Source organism: Pipistrellus hanaki (assembly GCF_964339955.1).
Source record: "Pipistrellus hanaki genome assembly, chromosome: 14".
In the NCBI taxonomy this organism is placed as follows: Eukaryota; Metazoa; Chordata; class Mammalia; order Chiroptera; family Vespertilionidae; genus Pipistrellus; species Pipistrellus hanaki.
In genome coordinates, this window is record NC_140516.1 from 20,089,898 (window position 1) to 20,102,297 (window position 12,400).

General features: G+C 37.0%; 1 protein-coding gene across 5 annotated transcripts in view; it reads left to right on the forward strand.

The window, feature by feature from the left end:
* Positions 1–4,622, forward strand: part of CTNNA3 (catenin alpha 3) — a 1,202,853-nt gene extending 1,198,231 nt beyond the window's left edge. For 4 of the 5 annotated variants that reach the window (XM_084904252.1, XM_084904255.1, XM_084904253.1 and 1 more), the window contains one exon: positions 2,688–4,622. In XM_084904252.1, coding sequence (XP_084760378.1) covers positions 2,688–2,975 — 288 coding nt within the window. In that variant the 3' untranslated portion in view covers positions 2,976–4,622. The remainder of the gene's footprint in view (positions 1–2,687) is intronic. The other variant, XR_014796805.1, reaches the window with a different exon arrangement.
* The last annotated feature ends 7,778 nt before the right edge of the window (positions 4,623–12,400 follow it).

Below are 12,400 nucleotides of genomic sequence, written 5' to 3' on the forward strand. Positions count from 1 at the left end.
CATGATTTTTCGCAGACACAACATTACGCGGTTATTTGCTGTGAGTAGGTAGGACCCACTGCTTGAGACTCCAGCAAAATTCCCTGCCACTTGCCAGGCTTGCCTGGGCCCATTGCTTGTGTGGCCTGCGAGTTGGTAATAGCAGACACAGCCACGCATCTCAGCACACACAGCTCTTAGACCTGAAGAACCTCCTGGAATGTCTTGTGAGCTTTCCAAATGAAGTAACAGAATTCTCCTGGCAACTGTCCTAATCTGTCTGCAAAACCGGTGGTCTTCATGCTCACCTATGGGGATGTTATGTCCTAGGAGTTTTCCAGTCACCCAGAGAAGGTTTGCTGTGGCCATTTTGGCTTTTAAAGTAAATGCATTTGTAAAAAGCCAGCATACAGGATCACAACGGAACTGACAGGGCTTTGCTGATTCTGGGCGGCAAGAAGACAAGGCACAGATTGCACTTAAACATCCTCTGTAGACTACAGGTTTTTGCACAGCATTTATATAAAAAAATTAAAGCAATACAGCCTATACCTGACAAAGGTTAATGAGTCAAGAAGAGGATTGGGGAATATATGGTTTAGTCTGGGAAAACCACAGCCACTGGTGACATCCTGAACAGCAGGGCCTCCTTCTGTGGGAGGCTTTATGCTAATACAGAGCCCTCAGTTAAACCAAATATTTTCATGTTTGAGAAATTCACCAAGTATCCTCAATACTATTCATACTAATTCATCATTCAGGAAAAAACTTTGTTTTCCTATGGTGAGATCGGAAACAACTTTAGAATCCAAAAGGGTTCTGGGAGGTTTTTAATGAAAATTATTAAAGTATCCATTATAGCCCGCAGTCTGCCCACAGAGCAATGTTAATGACAATGTGTGTTGTTCTGTTCAAAGTCCAGTGTCTCTTGAGTTGGGAACAGATTTAGAAGCTGTGTCATCTGAAATACGGTATATATGAGTGCTTCATGAAATCCTGTTTAATGTTTGCCCAACATTTGTCATCTTGCCAATGAACAGATTTTACATGTCTGGATTCAATACACATGAAGACTTAAAGATGTGTACTTGTCAAGTATCACTACCTTTCAAATTACCAATTTTTTGTTGTTACCTTTTCAAGAATTTCAGGCTTGGCATATAATGGAGCTAATTAAATTTTTTTCCCCTAGGACGCAGCCAGCCAGACCACTGCTCCAGGCACATAACCTCACTCACTGCTTCCCTTCTCTCATTTATTCTGTAGTGAGATGGGACTCTGCAAGCTGCAAAGGTGGAGTACTTAGGCCAGGCAGCTGCTGATGGATTTTAGTAACTACAGAGTGGCTGTCTGAGTCGAAACCCTGACAGCACATATCAGAGAGCGGCGATAGTGAAGGCATATCTCTCAGTCTTAGTTGGTTGTGGGTGAAAACGTGTCAAATGGAAATTATGGAAGAGGCATTAGTTGTATAAAAATGAACCAACTTGGCTTAGCTGTAAGGTATTTGCAAGATTCTAGAAGTACCATCTCATTTTCCTCTAAGATTAATTTGTGAACAACTCAGACAACATAATAATTAAAAATGGAATCATGTGGGGAAAAGGTTTTTGTTTAGTAATGTCATTAATGCATCTTGATAATTAAGCAATTTTGTCCATCTTCACAAGAAGGGGATTATTTAAGTATTTTTAAGTATTTAAAAATAATTAACTATTCAGCAATCAGCCTACTAGGTTCTTTACACTTATTTAATTCTAATAAGCATTTTTCCCAACTTAATATTTCAGAAAACCAGGATGAAACTGGTTAAATGATTTCCCCAATTACCAAATGGCAAGTTAGGAATTTAAAGCCAGCTTTGATGAAAAGCTTTAGCTTTCTTTACTAACACATTGCATGATATATTAAAAAGTTCTGTGTTTAATGTAGATTGATTTTAAGTGAAATTGCCTGGGAAATTTTCATGAAAGTAAATGGTATTCATGCATGTATACATTCATATGTGTGTATGATTTATCATAAACTATCAATTCCCTGAGAGGAGGAATTTTTAGTTGTTGTTCTTATACAATTACTTATATGCAATATAACTCTTATTGTGGATAGTCGTTTGTAACAGAAGGGACTAGAAGCACCCCTGCAAAGGGAGAAACATTACAAGGAAAGTAATGACCATCTGGACCTTTAATATTAATTACAACTTATAGAACCCGTTTCACTAAAATCCAACAGAAAGAAATCTAACATGTCATTTTAAAAGATTACATATAGATGGCTAGATTGATCTAGATCAGTGTTTTTCAACCTTTTTTGGGCAAAGGCACACTTGTTTCATAAAAAAAATCACGAGGCACACCACCATTAGAAAATGTTAAAAACTTTAACTCTGTGCCTATATTGACTATATATAAAGTAATTCTCTTGAATAGGAATCAAATAAACACAAAGAAAGTATTTTATAATTACTTTATTATGAAATATTAAGTAAACAAAATAGTGAAAAATTATAAAATTCTTGTCTTGTCTGCACCTACGGCACACCAGGCAACATCTCGCGGCACACTAGTGTGCCGCGGAACAGCGGTTGAAAAACGCTGATCTAGATAATTGCACATAAAATGAATGCATTCATTTCAACGACACTAAATCTCTTTAGAGTCCTGATGGCGCTCCTGACCCATATTTCTTTCTTTTCCCTCCTACAGCTGGACAGCGTCACCTCCCTAATCCAAGCAGCCAAAAACCTAATGAATGCTGTAGTGCAAACAGTGAAAATGTCTTACATCGCCTCAACCAAGATCATCCGGATTCAGAGTCCCACCGGGCCCCGGCACCCAGTGGTGATGTGGAGAATGAAGGCTCCTGCAAAAAAGCCCTTGATTAAAAGAGAGAAGCCAGAAGAAACGTGTGCTGCTGTCAGACGAGGCTCCGCAAAGAAAAAAATCCACCCAGTGCAGGTCATGAGTGAATTTAGAGGAAGACAGGTCTACTGAAACCACTATTTTACTCCATGTCTATATTAAAAAGTCCTGGCTACACACACTGCTTTAATTTCACACTTGATTAATACTATAAATTCACTATCTTTTAGAGGTTAAGCCACAAGTAACTTTAAACACTGAAGGTGGAACCAACATGAGCATCATATATTTGGGGCCATGTTATGGTCATCTCTGTATGCCTAATACAGTGGGGCCATGTTATGGTCATCTCTGTATGCCTAATACAGTGGTCGGCAAACTCATTATAGAACAGAGCCAAATATCAACAGTACAACGATTGAAATTTCTTTTGAGAGCCACATTTTTAAACTTAAACTATATAGGCAGGTACATTGTTATTAACTTAATTAGGGTACTCTTTCAATCGCACTGTATGTACACGCCCACACATGGTAATTTGTGGAAGAGTCACACAAGGGGCCAAAGAGCCTGGGTTTGCTGACCACTGGCCTAATAAGTAATCAATATATGTTTGTTGAATGAATGAAAACTTCCGGTGCCATTCAGCTTTTCCCATCACCGAGAATATCTTACATTCACTACCAAAGAACATAGGAAATTCAAGTGAGTCTTATTCACCATTAATAACTTGATTACATTCACCCTTTTACTTTTAAATTTAAAAATTGATATGAGCTCTTGACTTGGTTTTCAATGAAAACCAAAAAACCTCAAAAAATATTTTCCCATTAAAACTTTCCTTACTTGGCCTGATCTAACAGATGTGTGATCCTTGCTATATAGGGGGGGAGAAAATCTATCTCTACATGTCTCTGTCAACTGGTTGGGATGACATCATCAGAAACTAACCAACCTTGAGCAGTCAAGCTACAACCTAGATTTTTTTAAGATCAACATTGATTATTAATGAAGCAATTTATTAACATTATGAAAGTTACAATGAGTTTTAATTCCACAAATGTGCCTTCTAGGATCCCATTGTGTTTAGCAGTTCTGCTGGGTTTAAGTGAGTCCATCAAAGTTTGTACATGGAGGGAGAGTTATTACCCATTTGGGGAAATGGGACATCTAAGTACATCCCTGAGTGAACTTATGCCAACAGAAGTGCTAAGTAGTTCTGCATGACTCTAAAATTTCATTTGTATCAGCTTGCAATTGTAATTAAAAGGAAATGGCCGGTCTGAAAAACCTTTGACATTGAGTAAGATATAACTGTGTAAAATGTATCATTGAACTATGAAGTAGAGTTCATGGCAATGTGGCTGGAGTGATTTTTAATAACATTCTTTTAAATAAAAGTCACTAAGGTCATTTTTTAACTGTGCTCCCAGTGCACAGTCTCAATCATCGTGCTCATCCCTAGTTGAGTTAGTAATGAACTTCATAACAGTCTCAGAGTCCAGTGCATTGTCTCTCTCATGCTTTCTCCTCTGCTCTCTGATGAAGTTAAATTTCAGTTATTCCTTTTCTCATGCATAGAGCCACCATTCACAGAATTTTAAACATAGGTTCCCTGTTCTACTTTATTAATATGTTACCACAATTGTAACTACATTTTGTAAAACATTGCCATAAACAGATTACTTCAACAGCCACATCATCTTAGTTTGATGAAGTAAAATTCAAACATGCAGCAACAATTGATATTAGGATGACTAGTCTGAATAAAGAAATTGGAAAAGCATTTATTAAAAAAGTTATATTAACTATGGGAAAATGGTAACTTTTATTCTAATTAATTATTTTAATTTTCTAAACTTTTGAGTTGCCTGGGCTCAGCACATAAACTTCCTAGGAGGAATGAGCTTCTCCCTGTCTTTATGCACTGGCCTATAGGAATTATTCTGGAAAGAACACACTCCCTAAAAGAAGGCAGTGCAGGAAGGGATTAAGAAATTAAAAATAATTATATCCTAGAACTATATTTTTTTAAATATATATTTTATTGATTTTTTACAGAGAGGAAGAGAGAGGGATAGAGAATTAGAAACATCGATGAGAGAGAATCATCAATCAGCTGCCTCTTGCACACCCCCTACTGGGGATGTGCCCGCAACCAAGGTACATGCCCTTGACCTAATCAAACCCAGGACCTTTCAGTCCACAGGCTGATGCTCTATCCACTGAGCCAAACCGGTTTCTGCATGTCCTAGAATTATCTTGATAAATGAAGCAAAATAAGAGTTTCTTTTGTTAAAATGTTACCATCATTTTCTACTCAAAGAGTAAACAATACAAGAGTGACATCTATAACATATCCTTTTCTCAGACACAAGTGCAAAATTCTAATTTAGTTAAGAAAATAAATGTGTAAGATATCACCATACTGCTAGGTGCATGTTTTAGTTCCAAAAGCCACATGCTAAGAATCACAACAGCCCCATTTAGAAAGTCTAATGTCCCTTTAATCCTGCCTCAGCTTTCCACAGGTTAAAGGTGAGAACGAGGCATTAGATTCCAAAAAGAGCAGAAGTAACTTGAAAGTATTCAATTACCAGATAGCCTCTGTATCTTTAAAAAACTGACTCCACACAAAATGTGATGTGAACAAGGCCTCCTCTTCAAAGCAGGTAGATGTCCAAATTAGCTCAAAGTAAACAACTTATAATTAAATGAAACTTATTTTAGAAAAAAAAAAGAACTTGGAAAATAGCCCAGGACTAAAGCCTGCTGTAGTAATCAAAGGTGTAACAAGAACAGGATGCACAGAGCTGAGAAAGGCACCTGTCTGCCTGAGTGAATTTTTGCAGTTGGGCAACATTTCAAGATTTAGTCCATTTTAAATCTGCTAATAATATGAGTGTTAATACACAGGAAAATGAGCAGCAAAAATATTAACAAACCTTTGCATTACAAAGCATAGCTAAGTGAATCTAACCAGTATGTATGAATGTATTAGATAGATTTCTATTAAGCACTACTTCTCTAGGGGAAAACAAATGAAAGTGACACCTTGGTGGCCCATCCATACACCTTTTCAAATCACATCACAGATCAGTGCTTCATCCTGTTAACCAAAGCTCACTTTTTTCTTTTAGTGAAATCAATTTATGGAGGAAACAAAAGCTCCTTGCAGAGAACGGGGTGTAGACTACCTACAAGGACAGTTTCCTCCTGGTTAGCCACCAGCATCGCTGACAAACATTAGACTGGAATCAGAATGCTAAGTTAGAAAATACCAAAAAAATCATAATCCACTAAAGAGTCTTCTAATTATAAAAAATGGAAGGTTTTCATCAAGCAGGAAAAGCAAGTCATATGAATTTCTCCCCTTTAATCATCACAAGTGAAAATTATTGGAATATTTGTTTCCAATACAGTTTCTGGGTTATAACTCAAAGGGTCATGAAAAAAAAATAAAACTATATGTTTTTAATAGTAATTTGTTATATATCCCCTTCCTGTTTGTCTTATACATTTATAGTTTTCTCTCATGCCATAGTTTTCTCTCATGCCATAGAAAATACAATATTCTTAAATGTGCCTTCTGACTTTTGCACATTTCTGAATTTATTAGTATCAATATAAATATGTGTCTGCCATAAAATTACTTCTGTTTAAAAGGTAAGGCCCACCATAGCTACACAGAAAAGGCCCATTCTTGCACTCTTAATGGCTTCAAAGAAAGTCCGTTTTTAAGTCATACCACAGCAAGATGGTGACCACACAATTACATGCCCAATTTGGTCCTCACATCTTATTAGTGCTCCTCAAATTCTGTAAGGAGTGGCTGATAGACTGCCTAAGAACAGAGACAATATTCTCAGAGGCCTTCACTTTCAAGATGGCCCTTTCATCTCACCCATCCCTGTGCTGGGTGTCCTCCTATTAACTGCTGATACCTTTCCACCAGAATGATACAGGGCTGCTCATCCCAGTCAGCTACCTCCATTTATGTCCTTCCCTCCTGGCCCTTGCACCAAAGTATCTCTCATCTCCTTAGGTGTCTATGCTACCTACAAATTGATAATTTTCTAAAGTATTCTAGTTAAAATTATGAATTTTAATTGCCAGCAGCATTCTTCCTTTTTTTCTATTCCAGAATATATTCTTATTCCTTTTGGTGTGAAATGAACACTTCCATGCTAGTGATTGTGGTTCCCATGGATACAGATGTCTGTACAATAGCTGCAAAATGGGTGGAATGAAATCTGAGACTATTCCTGTGATATTTATCATTCACTGGTGAACTCATTGAAACAACCTGGAAATTCTGCAACATCATTTTTAAGTAATTCTTTAGGTCAGCAAAGTAGGCATCAGAATATCAAGTTAACTAAAATCTGATTTCTTTTGTCAGCTTGTTTTCTCCCAACCAACCTACCTATTGTATATTTAGGAATCAAATAGCCATTTTTGGTTTGGGAAAGACAGAAGTATTTCTCTTTGACTTGATCAGAAAATTAAGGAGTACATAGTTTAAAGTCTATAAACTGCATTATTATATTAATAATTATTTTAAGTAAATGAGGAAAATATTATTTGAGAAATTTATATTTATATATCATACCAGGAATCAACACTTAATAAAAACCTTACAGCATTTCTTTTGTCATACATCCCTGTTGATACCATTATAATATCTTTAGCATTAGTATTTTACATGTTACTACCAAATCCAATAGGCCTGTCTTGTGTGTCTATTGGGAAAGAAAATATGGATATTATTAAAATCCAGTATGTGCAACTAAAGATGTCCCTATTAAGGTTTTAATACTATACTAGACATCTAAGTGAGAACAGGAAGAATTAAGTTTTTAAATTATTTTTGTCATTTTAACCAATTCACATGAACACAAAGTATTTTCTATTATAGCAAAAGAAATAATAATTTACATCATTAATAACTTCTCCTAACTAGCAGAATAGAGACCATCACTTAACATTTCAAAAGATAATTAGTACTAATTGTGAACACCATTTCCAAATGGAACCCAACCTTACCTACAACCTGTCTGCAGGCAGTAGATGGCTGGTAGGGCTGGCCTTATGTAGATCCTGGGATATTTCATGGTTGCAGTCTGCCTTATGCCATCCAATAGTCCTTGTTGGTTTATGTCAGTGGTCGGCAAACTCATTAGTCAACAGAGCCAAATATCAACAGTACAACAATTGAAATTTCTTTTGAGAGCCAAATTTTTTTAAACTTAAACTTCTTCTAATGCCACTTCTTCAAAATAGACTTGCCTAGGCCATGGTATTTTGTGGAAGAGCCACACTCAAGGGGCCAAAGAGCCACATGTGGCTCGTGAGCCGCAGTTTGCCGACCATGGGTTTATGTGAACAAACAAGGATTGAATTTCAGAATTCACGTGACATGTTGCAGGAAAAGCAGTAAAGACTGAGCACTTCTAAAGAAACGTGAGTAAGAAAGTGACATAGGTAAGGGAGGGGATAAGAAAGGTGGATGCCAAAGCAGAGCCTAGGAAGGAAGGGTTTTGGTTCCTTGAAGGCTAGGCAGCCTCCTCTTGGGGAAGAGGGATATGATAGGGTACTTGTCTTTGGTAGTTTGTGTGAAGTCATGTAGGAGGCAGGAGGCTGAACCTTGTAATAGCTGAGAATGATTAATATTGTTTGAAAGATGAGAAATGGAAATTCAGCCAGTTTTCTAAGCTGATAATGGGTGAAATCTTTCCCATTGTCAAAGCTAAGCAGGATAATCACACATTCATATATTTAATAAATATTTGTTGAACAACTATGATGTCCAGGCACTACTTTGGTTCTTAGGATACATCAATAACGAAATAGTGATTCTAACCCTGGTCTGCTAGTTGTGTTAAATGCTCTCACCTTAATACATTTTCTCAGTAACCCTATGGGATAAACATTATTAGCTCCATTCCAGATACAAAGAAACCGATGCTTACACAGAATGAGTATCTTGCTCAAAAACTCACTGGCTCTAAAATTAAGTTTGTTGCACTATAGAGTCTGAGCTTTTGGTCAGCACATTGAGTAGACTTCCTGGAAAAAGGAGATTGGATTTTTCAGTTGAAAATAAGATACACACTTCAAAATCTGGCTGGCTGGCTTCCCATGTAATAGCACAAAAGTAAAAACAAAAACTTAAAAACATTATTGCCCTAACCAGTTTGGCTCAGTGAGCATCAGCCTACAGACTGAAAGTTCCCAGGTTCGATTCCAGTCAAGGGCATGCACCTTGGTTGGGGGCACATCCCCAGTGAGAGGTGTGCAGGAAGCAGCCGATAGATGTTTCTCATCGAAGTTTCTAACACTATCCCTTTCCCTTCCTCTCTGTAAGAAAATCAATATTAAAAAAATAAAAAATAAAAACATTATTAAACTATACCTACCTTATTCAAAGCAGATAAAATTTGCATTATTTTAATAACTGAATGTAGGGTATCAGACATATGAGTGAATATTTCATCTATGTGATTTGAAGTAAGATGAAAACTTGCCAAATTACTTTTATTCCATAGAGGAGAAACATGCAATGAAAATGCCTGTTTCAATCCATCTTTATTATGGATCAGTGAAAAAATTTTGCAGATATCATCTCTTTCCTTGTTTACTACTAAAGTGTCTTTGTGTGTTTAAAGTTATAGATCTCAAAGGAGTGCTGTCCAAGAATTATCAAAGTACACACAAGTTTCCTTATATTCCAAAATGACTCAAACTATAGCAGATAACCATTTCCTCCTTTGTGGCTATGACAAACACATGCAGTGTGTGCCTTACTACAGGTCAATGCAGACCTTCCAGTTTACATGAGCCTTATTCCCAAAGCCAACTGAAGCCAGACTTTTCTTGTCCACATTGCTGGCTGTGCTTCTCTATCCTAGGCCTGGGGAGGAAATTACTTCCTGATCTTTCTGATAGTTGCCTCCCTCAAACTGGGGTTGGTACTTTCATGTACCTGGCTAGCATGATGGGGCCCATTCCCAAATGTAAGAAAATGAAACTCTAAACAACGTCATTCTCTTGGAAAAAGGCTCCAATTCCTAAAAATCTCTTAAATGTAGGATATACAAAAGCCACATAAATGGTATTTACACAGCGGTGTCTGTTTTCATTTCTAAGGAAATATTTTCTAAAATATTTTCTAAAGTTTTCTTCACATTTTCAAGACAAATGCTTACTTTTTGATCCTGGGTATCTTAAAGGCATGTAGCATCTCTTTAAACATGTTAAAGCCCTGTCTCAATAATGAAATCAATAGTTCAAAAGCCTGCAGATAACTTTGTTTTTTTTCTGTTTCATCAGCCATGTACTCGACACAATCCCAATTCAACCACAGACATGTTGTATCTGGTTCCCATTTCTGTGAATGGTTTGAACCTCTCTGTGGCATTCACTGAGAGTTTCACTGAAGACTGACAGGTGTTCTTGACCTGGGCTTCAAACACTAAGTGTGAACTGGACTGGTTATTCATAAAGTGAAGGGGCAATTCTAATGTATTAGTTCATGCTCTCTGAACAGAATTTTCCTCCTTCCTGAGGCTTTCAGCATAAAATTAACTTCAAAAACGCTATAGACATAGTGTGCCATTGCTTGCAAAATTATGCCATGGTAGCTCTGTATTCTTTGTGTTGGTATACAACATGCCCATGGGGACATAAATACGAGAATTTCAGCAACTGGCTTGCACGGTTAAGCTGTGCTTCCAACTGGTTCTGAAGTTTCTCCTTGTGTAGCACAGTCCCTCCAAAGAAAATATCATTGGGCCTAAATGACAGCTTGATGTTTCCCTCCGTATCCATGACTAACAAGTCCCTGAGAACGGAAGTAGACACGTGTTATGCTCAATTTAGTACTTAATAGTTGGGACTTCAAACAGAATTTTTTTGGGCAAGTTAGATGATGAAGTAGGAATTGAAAATTCCAATGGAAGATTTCCATATGCCCCTGCTTTCTCTGTTGATTATATTTTCAGATCCATAGTGACTTGGCAAAAATCAAAATCAAAAGTCACTTTATTTGATGTACTTTTACAAGCTACAACTTTGACAAACTTTGTGACATTTCTGAAGCCAATGCATGTTATAATTCAAGACGAAGAAGACAGACTTAATCTTAAGGCTGAGATTAAAAGTAAGCAGTTGATAAGAGTCATGCTTATTGCAGCAATATCCTGAGAACTTGAGTGGCATTTGAAACCTTCAGACTATCTTGCCTTGTATATGGCATCTGCTGTGCAGAAGGCAGAGTGGGACTGAGTGAAGGCACCAGTGGGGTCCAGTACTATAACAGCCAATTCAAAGCAGTTTTATGTCTTGGCTATGGGTAAACGTTGGCAAAAGCACTTGTGTATCTTTTTGGTCCATATTTATCCTTAAAATCAGGTTCACCAATTAATTGCCCAAACTGGTTTAGTTCAATGGACAGAACATTGGCCCATGGACCAAAGGGCCCCAGGTTTGATTCTGGTCCAGGACATGTACCTGGGTTATGGGATAGTTATGGGATCTATCCCCAATAGAGGGTGTGCAGAAGGCAGCTAATCGATATTTCTCTCTCATCAAAGTTTCTAATTCTCTATCCCTCTCCCTTCCTCTCTGTAAAAATTAAAATATATTAAAAAATAAAATAAAAATGAATTATTTATCCAGGAATAGAAAAAACTTTTTAGTACCCTCATGACATTGATTTAGAAGCCCAAATACTCCTTGAGATTCTGCATGCCTTTTGTGTTTAGCCAAAATAACAAGTTTGTTTTTTTTACTGTAATCATGATTTGTTTCACACATGTAACACTGGTTTTGTTCTGAAGTTCTGTTATTTGAAACTATTTTATTCCAAGTCATGCCACTCTAGTTATTAATACTTTGCTCAACTGATAAGCCATGTATGTTAAATAAAAATGAAAAGATTGGTTGTGAATTTGGTGATTATCTTTGGTGGTATGTGTCTTGGGTGGAGGGAAAAGAAAAAAAAAGGTTAATGAATTGCTGAGTAGTTTAACATGTGCCTCTCAGTATCACTTCATCCTCATTCCCACACTCCTTCAGTGATAGATGTTACAATGCAGGGAGGGTACTTTTTAAAATAATTGCATGTCCAGGTAGCATGGACCACATCGGATAGAATTAAATTAGTTTAAATGGACATTTTGGGAGCCCAATATGGGCATTAGCTCTGACTTTAACAGTCATATCTATGCATTTGAAGAATTATACCGTGTTTCCCTGAAAATAAGACATCCTCCGAAAATAAGACCTAGCGCAAGGAAAGATAAGACATAACCTGAAAATAAGATCTAGCGCAACTTTGGGAGAAAAAATTAATATAAGACACTGTCTTACTTTCGGGGAAACAGGGTAATTTAGTATAGAATTATGAATAGTTATTGAAAACAATGAGATATCTGAGGCTATCTGAACATACACTCCATAGTAAGAATGGCATATCATGGGCTCTCCCAATGTTTCCTCATCGGACTCTAGTGAAGTTCTGAACATCCATCCGTGGCTTCCTCACCTCCACAGAG